General features: G+C 30.9%; 1 protein-coding gene and 1 long non-coding RNA gene across 4 annotated transcripts in view; one reads left to right on the forward strand and one right to left on the reverse strand.

Annotated features, from left to right (window-relative positions):
* The window catches only part of LOC145252606 (vacuolar fusion protein CCZ1 homolog), a 45,841-nt gene extending 39,750 nt beyond the window's left edge, over positions 1-6,091 (forward strand). Inside the window, exon 12 of the mRNA XM_080112313.1 lies at positions 4,592-6,091. Within this exon, the coding sequence (XP_079968439.1) occupies positions 4,592-4,647 (56 nt within the window). The 3' untranslated portion in view covers positions 4,648-6,091. The remainder of the gene's footprint in view (positions 1-4,591) is intronic.
* The window catches only part of LOC145252608 (uncharacterized), a 103,354-nt gene that overhangs the window by 23,092 nt on the left and 67,260 nt on the right, over positions 1-13,002 (reverse strand). For 2 of the 3 annotated variants that reach the window (XR_013863632.1, XR_013863631.1), the window contains one exon: positions 8,727-8,865. The exons of the other annotated variant lie outside the window; for it this stretch is intronic. This is a non-coding gene — a long non-coding RNA (uncharacterized LOC145252608). Of the gene's footprint in view, positions 1-8,726; positions 8,866-13,002 lie in introns of those variants that run through there. 3 annotated transcript variants of the gene reach the window in all.

Below are 13,002 nucleotides of genomic sequence, written 5' to 3' on the forward strand. Positions count from 1 at the left end.
TTATATAAACATTTATATATATATATATATATGAACTATTTATATAAACATTTATATATATATATATATATATATGAACTATTTATATAAATATTTATATATATATATATGAACTATTTATATAAACATTTATATATATATATATATATATGAACTATTTATATAAACATTTATATATATATATGAACTATTTATATAAACATTTATATATATATATGAACTATTTATATAAACATTTATATATATATATGAACTATTTATATAAACATTTATTTATATATATATGTATATATATATATATATATATATATATATATATATATATATATATATATATGTATATATAAAGCTGAACGTCTGTGTGTGCATGTGTGTGTCTGGTCACGAATAGGCTCCTATATGGTTGACTATTTTAAAAAACTGATTACATATAACGATAGATGTATCGAGGATCAGGAATGGGTATGTTTGATCTGGTAGAACGGTGGTTCATAAAATTGTGGGGTCTGTGTTCGCGCCTGGCCCCCAAAAGTATGGAAATAAAAAATGAAAAAAAAAACGTTTACAAGTGTTTTTGATATAGATGTACATAAGAATACTTTGATAAGTATATTTCAACTTAAATAGGGATGGTATAATAAAATTGTGGGGTTTGCGTTCACACCTGTACTCCATGGAAATATGGCACAAACTTTAACAAAGACTTTTCATATCTATTTGCGTAAGTATACTTTGATAATTATGTTTCAGTTTGAAGAAATATGGTATAATAGAATTATTGGGTGTTCGTTTGCGCCTGACCTCCATAGAATGTAAATATGTCACAAAGTTTAACAAGGTTTTTTAAAAGGGGTGAGGGTTCACAATAACACCTTAACTTTAATCTTAATTCACGTTAGCTTTTATTTATTTTTTTTGAGTTGAATCATATTGTGTTGAATAAATTCACCTCATAAATTCACATTTTTATTAAAGTGGAAGCCAAAAAAAAAAGCTCGGAACTTTAGACAATTCTCGACACAAATTTTGCATGACTCTGTTTTTTCCTTCTCCACTTGCACGTGGCACTCTTTCGAAAATAGATAAATAATAAAAAATAAGAACATTACTTGTTATTGTGTCAAAAGAAGGAAAAAATCCTGCTCACATGATTACGTGTCTTTTTAAAAACATTTACATAACCTTTTTATTTTTATTTATATATCTGTTTAAGCTTTTTTTGTCAGTGTCCTAGAAGGAATTCAGTTGATTACAACCCTTTCTGCGTGTTCTTTACATTACAATAGTACAACCCTGAATCGGATGTCGCAATGCTACACCGTTCAATACTGTAAAACTTAAACGAAGCTGTTCTGCTTGAAAAGGGCGCCATTTTCTTCTTATTCATATTTATATCGATTCTTTGCTTTAAAAAATTAAAGTAATTACGTGTTTACTTTTTTAATATCCCATTTTGCTGTTTCGGATTATTTTACTAAAGTAAGTAAAACTTCATTATTTTTCAAAACTGTTTTTGCTTCTTTGTTTTTCGATATTTCGTCGATATTATTTAGTAAGAGCGTTTAGCAGACAAGCCAACAAACAACTACCCGAAAAAATAAATATGCAAGAAATAAATGTTACCATAGTCAATAAAAGTTCAGTTCATGTTTTTTTTTGTTGTTTTGAAATAGTTTTTAATGCTCTTTACTTGAAATAATTTCAGTGAACCGAAATTAAAACAAAATTTGAGGCGATAACTACTTAAATGAATTTTTATATAAACTACACGTGCCATAATCGAATATTCTTCAAGCACAAAATAATGAAAAACATTAAAATATGTTTATAAATATTCTTTACATTGACGGAACTCTCTTAAATTGTTAACACAGAATGCTCAAATTGAAAACGGGGCTCTCCATTTCAAAGTCGCTGCCATTTTGATTTTTTTTAAACGGGTTCGTGAATTCAAAAAAAAAAATTTTTTTACAAACTACTTAAAAATACAAACCAATGAACTTTTCTACCATAAAAGTAACTTTTATTAACTATGGTAACATTTATTTCTTGTATATTTATAATATTATTATATAACATTTTCTCTTTGTAAGGAAACATCATTTTGTTGGTCACTCTTGACTACAAAAGGAAACAAAGTTGATATAAAAAAATATATTTTTGCGAAAATTATCTTTACTTTCATCATATTTTGCTTAGGGTAAAATTTTTGAGTATCAAAACCTATCTCTTTACAACCCCCTCCTTTTCATAACCTATCATACTTTCATCAATCACAGTTCATTTTGTGTAGGCTGTTTTTGAACCCAGTCAACGACGGGTACTTCTGCTAGTATATATATATATTATATATAAACTATTTATATAAACAGCTGAAAGATGTGGTAGTGCTTAGCCAATCAGAATGCGAGAAAGTAGACGAGTTAAATAGTAAATTGATTAAACATAAATTGGTCTTGGCTTTCGGGCCAGAATCAGAGTGTAGTATCTGTTTTGATGCAGCACTTCACTTTTTTGGTCTCGGTTAATGGAGAAATCCTTCATGACTGATACATTTTTTATTTTTATCACTAACCAGATTGCTCTTTTTTTTTTGATGAACAAAGAACAATTGAACAAGGAAACTTAAACGAGACTAATAACACAGACAAGACATTTACTTTAATAAATGCTTAGGATGGAATCGCATTCCCTTTTGATTTCTTTAAAAGATCAATCCTTTTAGACATGCTCCCAACCAAAGTGGAACACTGTGAAGAGATTGTATTCCATTCGCTTTACACAGCTTCCCACAGTTTGCCATTGTTTTCAAAAGTTCTTCCGGCCAATGCACGAAATATTATGGACCAAATATTCTCGATTGGGTTTAAATCGGGGTTTTGGCCTGGTCCAAATATCACATCAATTGAATTATCAGAAAACCATTTTTTTGTGACTTTAGCAGTGTGTGCAGGGGCATTATCATGTTGAAAAATAATGTTCTGGGATATTCCCGGCTTCTGGATACTTAGTAACAGTCCTGTTTCTAGTATTGAAATGTATTCCTTTGCATTGATTAACTTCTCACATCTAATAAGTTCCCCGTACCATTATCCCTCCATTCCCATGTTTAACTGTCGTTTTTATGCAACTTGGCGAAAATCATTCTCCAGTTCTTCGATTGCACCATTCGGGAGCATTAATAACAAGACAAAATCTTGATTCATCTGACCAGAAAACATTCCTGAACCAGTCTGTATCTTTCTTGCCATAACACGAGAAAATCTCTTTTTATCGTTGATGTTCTTCTTAGATAAAAATGGCTTCTTTGCACACCTTTTAGAAGAAAACCCTATTTCTTTCATTCGTCTAGATATTGTATATATAGAAAGAGAATTTCCAGTCTCTGTTTTGAATTCTTTGCTATGGTCAACATAAGTTTTCTTTCGACCATTCAAAACAGTTAATTTAAGCCTGTGGTCGTCCTTCAAAGCGGATGCTCTAGGGCAACCAGATCCAGATTTTCCTTTTACCAAGCGTATGACTTTGAACCTTTGACCAATCTGCTTCACTATTGAAAGAGATGTTTTCACATTTTTTTTTCTGAAAATATCAAAAATCTGCTTGTAAGTCATTTTGAACTGCCTTAATCCTGCAATTTTTTTTTTTTTATATCCTCGCCTTGTTAAAATTAACAAAAATTAATAGAAAAATCTTGAAAAATCGATTTCTTCCTTTCACTTTTGGCCCATTTTTTTTGCTCATAAGTGTATATATATATATATATATATATATATATATATATATATATGAGTTGGGTGGTATCAACTAAAATTGAAACCAAAACATACAACTCTCTACCTTCATTCCTTAGCCTCTGAGCCACACCCATATGCATATATTTATATATATAAATTCACCTGTCATCCGTTTTTTACAAGATGGAATCGCCCAATCATTGAAGACAAGAATAAAGCAAGGAAGGATGTCGGGATGGTCCACAGAGTTTATAATTATATAGATTCCACAGGTGACAACAAAAAAAAAAAAGATAAATCTTTATGATGGATGTACCTATGACAAAACGAAAATATCATATTCCAAAAATCACATAAATTGATCAAGTAGTTTTATTTTTATAAAGAAAATCATTTTTAAGAGATTAATAGGAATTTGTAAGCAGTACCAATGTTGTCCTGATCTTGTATAATACATACACGGTAGAAGCCCGGGATACGGCATTACTAATTAGTAACAAAATACAGTGCGGTATATACACATGTATATAATCAAATAACATTGTAAATAACGCTGCAAATACCATAACCAGGGGCCAGAAAAACATTGTATTCCACATTGCAACCTGAAAAAAAACATGTCCTAGGGCCACCATATCTAAGCGTTCTACTAAGTAAATGTACATAAACAATCTACACAAATCAAACCTGCTTTCTATAAGAGCATAAATATAAAGCTCTACTTTATGTTGAGCACTTTTAAGTTCATTTTATCAATGTCACATTCCGTTGTCTGACGGCAATCGATACGATTACCAAAAAGAAAGTTATATTCAAAATAATTTTCTAATCGTTTTTTTTTTTTCTACTTTCAGAGGAAGTAAAGAAATTATGCAGCACACATTTTACCAGCGTTTTCTTTTTGGACTGAACAACCCCCCCCCCTTCTTTCCCACAACTTAACACATAGACGACATTCCGACCCCCTCAACCCACCCCCAAACCTGCTGCTTAAAGATCTCACAAAAATGGTCCGGCCAAGAAAGAGAAGGAGAACCACCGATCAGAAAAGTCCAAGGCAAGAATGAAAAAAAAAACGGAAAATAATTGGAAAATTAAAATTTCCTGTTTTTGGTGTTGGTTATTTTTCAAATGGACTCGAGGTACCAATAAATTCTTGGTAAAACTATCGTTTAGTGAATGAAATACAATGCAATGAAAAATCGTGTACAGGCAATAAATATTGTTTTATATTGTCGTTCTTGTTAAATAGTAAACGATGAACCATTTCGAGTTAAAAAATCTATTCAGTATTTGGTTTCTCATCTTAAGAACACGCTTGGAATATGTACATATGCTAAAATGATCACTAGAAAAAAGAACATACATTGTTTTCATACAAACAGAAGTTGGTGATTATTTTAACATATGTACATATTTCAAGCATATAAGAGCCAGATATGTCCAACAATGGAGTACTGATGTCACATCTGGGCAGGAGCTGCTCGAAAGATCTTATCCTGCCTTGATAGAGTTCAAAATAGACTTTGTTGCCTAGTATGGGATGCTCTTTTCTCTTCCCTGCAACCTCTTTCTCACAGAGACGTTGCAAGCCTGTCTCTGCTTTATCGTTATTTTCATGGTAAGTGCTTATCTGAGCTCTAATCTATGGTCCCCTCCTTGCCAAACTTTCACGAGAAACACTCGTCTAGCTGAAAACACTATCAATAATTTCCCTTACTCCTTATCTGTGCTTAAACCTAAATGTAGATTCTATGAACAAAGTTTCTTTCTTTGAACTGCACGCCTGTGGAACTGTCTTCCATTTGCCTGCTTTCCAGCTGACTACAATATGGCCGTCATCAAGTCCAATGTAAATAAGTTCTTGATGAGCCGTTCCACTTAAATTAACAAATTTATCGAATTTCCACTACTAACGATTACTATGATTCTGATACTGTACACTCTTTAACCCTTATCCTCGAGTAGCCTCTGGGCCTCGATAAGTGGTGACTCCTATGTTAAAAAAAAAAAAAATGTTTCAAGATTACAAGTGTAATGCCAAATAGATTTTAACTCAAAATGGTTCCTCATTTACTGATGTTGAACATAAAAACAAGATAAATCAATATTTATAGCCTAGACATGATTTTCCATTGCATTATATTCAGGCTACTACACTGCAATTTTACCTAAAATATGTATAACTTTTTATTTATAAAAAACGTTTTTGTTACATGTGTGCATACATGTTTCAGCTATGACCTTATTCAGTGTCTAGCCTTATCAGGCCACTGACAGAGGTCGTAGCTGAAACATGTATGGACATATGTAGCTAAAATGTTTGTATAAATAAAATTTTATACTAAAATATAGCTCTACTTGTTATTGAGCATTATTTTATAAACACTTGGTTCATAGGACTAACTCCTGTGAACAATTAAAAAAAAAACACTACAAATGTTCTATATAGGGAGGCTGAGGAGAGTTTGCAATGCACAGCCATGTGCTGTTCTCCTTTGTCGAGTTTGAAATCGACAGTACCAATGTTGTTCTGATCTTCTGTAATACATATATAAATAAATATATATATATATATATATATATATATATATAAAGTAAAATATCTTGTTATTGAAAATTTATTATTTATTCAAATTTTCAATAAAACCTTATAAACCTGTAAAGAAGGCATACAAAATTTTCGTTATTCGACAAGGAGTAGAAATAAACAGTAAAAACCTTATTCCATGGAGTTTCAAAGAATACAATTCTTCTAATCAGAGAGAAGTTTGCAAAATATACAATAAATTTTGCAGGTTAATGAATTAAAGGAAACAAATAATATGAAATTTATCATATTTGCATCAAAAAAATCATTTAACAGTTAGAAACAGCTTGTAGAGATTCAACGAGATTAAGAAAGCAGGAAACGGAAAAAATGGAGAAAAGGCATATGATAAGAAATGAATATGTATATATAAAGTGATAAAGTTTTCTTGATGCATTATGTGTAGCATAAACATTATTTTATATTATTGAAAACCTTTACAATGCAAATTCTCTTTATCGTGTTAGAAAATTACTCGCACCATAGGGTATCCTATATCTTTACAAAGCCACAATTCGTCCATGCATGGAATATTGTTGCCACATCTGTTCCTTTTAGACAGGGTTAAAAAAAAAAGGGGTCACAAATCTAATAGTCCGCACTATTGGTCAAGCCCCAGCCTCTGTCCCATCGCTGCATCACTGTGTTTTACAATTATTTTATGAAATGTCCTCTGATGATGATGGTTTAAAAAAAAAAAAAAAAGAAAATGTTGGTAATCGATCTGAACAACTAATATGTGTACTAACATACAAAATTTTTGTGAAGATTTTTTTAACCAGGAACCCTACATTGGATTTCATTTTCGGGGTGTTTTCAGATCAATCACCGGCAAAAGAACTTCTTTTGAGGATTATTTTACCTTTGAATTTTTTAATGGATTTCAGTCTTGAGACATTTTATATTGGATTTCTGCCATTTTACCCAGACTGCACTTCCAAGGACTTAAATTGGACTACATATAAAGCTTCGGACTTTTTTTTGCTTTTACTTAAATTATATTTTTCGTTATTCTTTTCCTTATATATATTTTCTGTTTTTCTCTCTTATATATTTTTTTTTCCTTTTTCTTCTCCTTCTACTGCTTAATTTTTCTTTTCATGCTCCCCATATATAATGGGGATTAATGTATATATATATATATATATATATATATATATATATATATATAACAATTTTGCTATATTCAAATTTTTTTTTTTTTCAATAAAAACTTTGGTACATTTTACAGATCAGTTCATTCACAACTATAATTTTGTATGTCAATTATTTTTTTCCATGGACTCATTAGAAAAAAAAGAGAAAAATGCATAATGATGTAATAACAGTGCAATAGATAAAATTCAGAAAACCAAAACAATTCACATCGAACCATTTCCAGTAGATTGCCATCTTGTCCAATCCAAAAACATATATATATATATATATATATATATATATATATATATACGGTTAAGTTTAACTTAAAATATTGTAGCATTAAGAATTGATTATATAATGTTATGAATTGAATTTTAAAAAAATTCTTAATGCTGCAATAGTTTTAAGTTATAAAATATCTAACTTTTGACTTTTTATATATAAAAACATATATATATATATAGTAAAAAAAATAATTATATATATATATATATATATATAATTATTTTTTTTACTATAATAATTATTAAATACCTACACAAACTAGTGTTTCATCCTTTCAGGAATCATCAGTGCAGGGTGTCACAATTAACACCAGTCGATGTATTCGAACCCGGCGACAGAAGCTATCTCTGGCTTCATTAGCAAGGACTCAATCCATTCGGCTAGGTATATATATATATATATATATATATATATATATATATATATATATATAGTTGAGTTTTTTTCTCTTTCTGACATTGATATTAAAAGCCTAGTATGCACTTCTTGATATACTCAGTCATGGATATGTGAGCAACTACATAAAGGTTGACTAATTTATATATTCCTTTGAAAAACGAATGTTAATTATTCATTTTATGGCTTTTTATTAAATGATTGGTATCATTTCACTATTACACTGAATTCTATTTATGCATAGTTTATACGTTCTGCATAATTGCATAGAATTTAAGACGAAAACATTCTAGCACACAAAAATATTTTTATATATATGTATAATTATCCCCATTACATCATTCCCTACTTTTTCATTTCTAATCTAAATGTCCTTAAGTCGGTCTTATCTTTTTTTACCTTTCTCTTTGTATAATACTGGTTTTTCTCTTCTTCTGATGAGAAGCATTTAGCTTTGAAATGCCATGGCCTAAAGATTTTTTTTTTTTTCATCTCCTTTTTTTCGTCTTTATTTAGGTGATAATATAACAAAGTTCTATGTAACTTTACTCCTTATCTTTTTAATTTAATTTATGAATTGCTCCTCTTAACCGAGTAGAGCTTTTCTCATCCTGATAAGTTTGTAAGCACCTTCCAAAATGAACCAGCCGCATTGTTGTGGAGTGAGTGGTGTCTTCAATTTCACTGTGCTCTAGTGATGCTGAGGGAAAGTGTCACCTGCAAAGAGAAAAGTTTTTCACTTAATAAAACTGTAGTCATATATACACATATTTCAGTGATTTTTTTTTTTGATTTTTTTTCAGAATAGCAAACAAAGCAAAACTGGGATAAAAAAAAAAAAATAGATATACAACAAATAAAAATTACCAAAAGTTACTCTTCTACCTACTTGAATGAGTTTTTTTTGTGTTTTAACTTTTTTAAAGTGTTTTTTTTTTACTTAAAAATATAGGTAGTACAAAGTGTCAAGTTAGAACAAAAATAAAATGGCGGTTTCTATTCGAAACATAGTTGAGCCTCGATAATTACTAAAAAAAAAATCGAAAATTAAACAAAATACTGGTAGAACATTACATTTTCGCATGATTGGTGATATTTATTGGAGGTGTTTCTATCAGTATTTTGTTTAATTTTCGATTTTTGAGCGATTATCAAGGCTTACATGTGACTCCAATAAAATCATTTTTTTTTTTTTTGTTAGCTATTCTGTAAAATCATTCATATTTCAATAAGTTTTGTAATATTTTAGATATATCTAAAGAATGTCAGAGGTTATATCAACCGAAACGTTGCGAAAATAACACTCAAGATGAGAACAGTAGTCCAAGAATAATGATACAAGAATAGATAATTTCAATTCGGATTACAATACATTCTCATCTCATTCAAAACAGATTGAAAGTTATATTGCCCGAAATATTAAGAAAATAACAACTAAGATGAGAATAGTAATTTAAATAATCCAAATAATGTTTAAATAAGATTAGATATTATAACTATTTGAAGAATGGATTACAATTGAAAAATGCGAGCATGAAAAGTAATACGGTTAAGCTTAACTTAAAATATTGTAGCATTAAGAATTGATTATATAATGTTATGAATTGAATTTTTAAAAAATTCTTAATGCTGCAATAGTTTTAAGTTATAAATTTATATTTTTTGCTAGAATATCTTGTCCTTTACTTTTCCATGTTTAAGCTTAACCATATTACTTTTCATGCTTGCATTTTTCTATTATAATCCATGATTTTTCCAGTCTTCCAGTAAATTCACTTGCTCTTTGTTTAATTTCAGTCTTATTTTTTCCCCCTCATAAACATAACATACACATATGTAATAATAATGTACGGCACTTGTCTGCTTTCAATAAAATCCCCCCAATTATCTCCCTTTCATTCTTTCTGTTTCACTTGTTACTTTTCTTTGTGTGACAGCAGTGAATTGGTAGCAACAGTAGTCGCTGTTGCTATGGAAACCAGTCACAAAAAACGCTGCTCACCTCCTTAGGTTTTTTTATGATTTTGAACATCAGTAAATTCATGATAACTTTTGTTTTACTGAACCAAAATTGAAATTTTTTTTTTTCACAATGTAGCTGAGAAGGTGATCTATAAACTGTAATAATTGTTTGAAATTTGGTCAAAAAAATGAGTGAGCAGTGAAGCTTTAAAGAAGTTCTAAATGACTAAAACTGCCATTTAACCATATATTCAAACACAGTAGTGTTTTAACGAGATATATATATATATATATACATCATGATCAAGAGATAAATTTTTTTTTTTTCTTGCATTGATGAATTTAGATAGTGTGATCCATAGAAGCAACTAGTCGTGTTTGAATGATAAGATTAGATATTATAACTATTTGAATTTGAAAAATGTTTTGTGCTTAGTATATAACATAGTTGCAATCCCTGAACCTCCCTCCGTTAAGATACAACACGGAAAGACCATGGTGCCCACCAGTTACAAGTGTAGTTCTAGCTGGTTCGGTTCAAACGCTCACAGAAGTCCAATGGCGCAATTTCAGATGCTTCTATGAAGACGGTTGATATGATGCTGTGGACCAGATCCTCTCTCCTGCTGAGTGTTCACCGGAAAAGATCGCTTCAATATGGTTTCATGCCTCTGTAATTAATTAATCAACACAGTCACTAGTTTTGGTTTTCATTGTAAATATTAATTATTAACAATTCTGAATACAAAGAAGAAAACTATAATTATTTACAGTTATCAACAGGAATAAAATAAAATAAAAAATGTTATATTTTTTTTGTTCTGATAGTTATTTGAACGGGGCCTTTTTTTTTTTTCAATTACCAATTTTTTTTTTTCTTGCTTATCGGTCGGTCAGAGAAATGTTTTTACATGGGGATGGGGGGAACAGTAACACAGGTTCTCAACTACGGTGACCAACAAAAAAAGAAACCTCTCAACTCAGCTGATTTTTCCTTTGTGTAGTACCTTTCAAATGGAGGGGTTTGTAAGGTTGGGCTAAGGCTGGGTTTCTCATCCAATCAATCCTTGTTCATTACATCATAATCTGTTTGGCCCTAATTGGATAATAAGCCACACCACCTTAGGCATATTCATCTGGTGACTTTCTGCCAGCAACCCAAAATTTCCCATTAACTATTTTCTCACACACTGGCTGACTCTGGCCTTGAACCTATAGGATCACTCCTAGACAAAACATGGCTGGTTACTCAAAACAACCATATTCATAACAATATTACTAATGTTCTCAAAATTGTTTTTCTTTCTCGTTGTGTATTTCATATTAGCGATCAAGCCGTTTTCTCTTTTTAACTAGCAGAGTTACCCAGCAATCCCCCGGATTGTTACCTAAATAAAAAAAAAAAAACTAATTCAGCTCTCATTAGCCATTCTCTGGGGTAATTTTTTGACCATCATAGCTTGTTCGGTTACATTTGCCCCCTTAGCTCACCCAACTTCCAAAGGAAATGTTTGAGTCTAACCCTACACACCCCTCGTCCATCCTTGATCTACTGGTAATCGGTTTCATCTCATTAGGTTCTCGATAATCAACGTTCAGCGAAACCTCATTGCTCAACAACACTAGCTGTTTTGTACAACCTATCTCCTCGACTGACAGTCCACCTATAAAAGTGTCCAGAATTCATTCAAAATGCACTAATCCTGCTGATGTTATATATCCATGCAAGAAAGTGTTATATATATCCTTGTATATAGTTCATTATAAACACAAAAGTTCAGTTCTACTTAAGGGCGAGCACTTGCCTTCTACTTTAGTTTTATTTCAAAGATTATCTCCCCTTGGACCATGTAGACGTTTGGTTCGGGTTTAAATGTTTAGTCAATAATAGTTAATGAAAAAGTGTTTCTAATATAATTATTCAGTTCAAGTTTCTGTGAAAAAAAAAAAACACGCAATCAGTCTCTATATTTCTCTTTTTATTTTCTTTCTCAATTATCTTCCTCTGGACCGTGGCCTCTTATGGGTTAACACATTTTTTTCTAAAGTCGTTCTTCCAGTTCATTGCCTAGCACAAAACACATGCAATCAATCTATCTAAGGTGAATATTCGCCTTTTCTTTATTTTAATTTTCTCTTTTTCTTTTTAACCAGCGGAGGTACCCGGCGTTGCCCGGGTGTTTGGGGGAGTGTATGTATGAGAGGGTGACCCTGTTTTAATATTATTAAAAAAAAAACACGATGTTAAGAAAAAGTGGAAAAAGCAAACCAGCGAACAAACGTAAAAAAAAAAAAAAAAAAAAGATGTAAAAGAGGAAAAAAAGTTTAGGTAGAAAGACAGGTTCGAACCCGAAACATTGAAAAAAAAAATGCCCGACACGGTACCCCTACGCCAAAGAGACATACACTTAATAACGGATAAAATTAAACCTTTAAAAACACTCGCAGGTGGTTGAAACTAACGCGAACGTTTTCTAGGTGAAACATGACGTCATTGTCATAGTAGCAGGAGCAGAGAAAATGAAGGAACGATTTTTTTCGGCACCCCTCCTTGTACAAAACTGATGATTTTAGGGTGAAGGAATTAATGTTTTTGGCCAATTTGTCGATATTTGTCGGACGAAGGTTGGAACTTTAAAATGATACCTATCTGGCGAAAATCCATGACCCGTGTCAAAAGTTTTTACAGGACATACAAACACACATACAAACATACATACATACACACATTTTCGCTTTTATATATATAGACTAGCGGGGGTATCCAGCGTTGCCCGGGTGTTTGGAGGTGTGTGTTGGTGGGGGAGGGGGGTAGATCAAAATAACCCTGTTAAAAAACAAAACGTTGGCCGGTTGTTTGGAGGTGTAAAAGAAAAAAAATAGTTTTAGTAT

Source organism: Euprymna scolopes, chromosome 29 (genome assembly GCF_053919585.1).
Source record: "Euprymna scolopes isolate OS-2025 chromosome 29, ASM5391958v1, whole genome shotgun sequence".
Lineage (NCBI taxonomy): Eukaryota > Metazoa > Mollusca > Cephalopoda > Sepiida > Sepiolidae > Euprymna > Euprymna scolopes.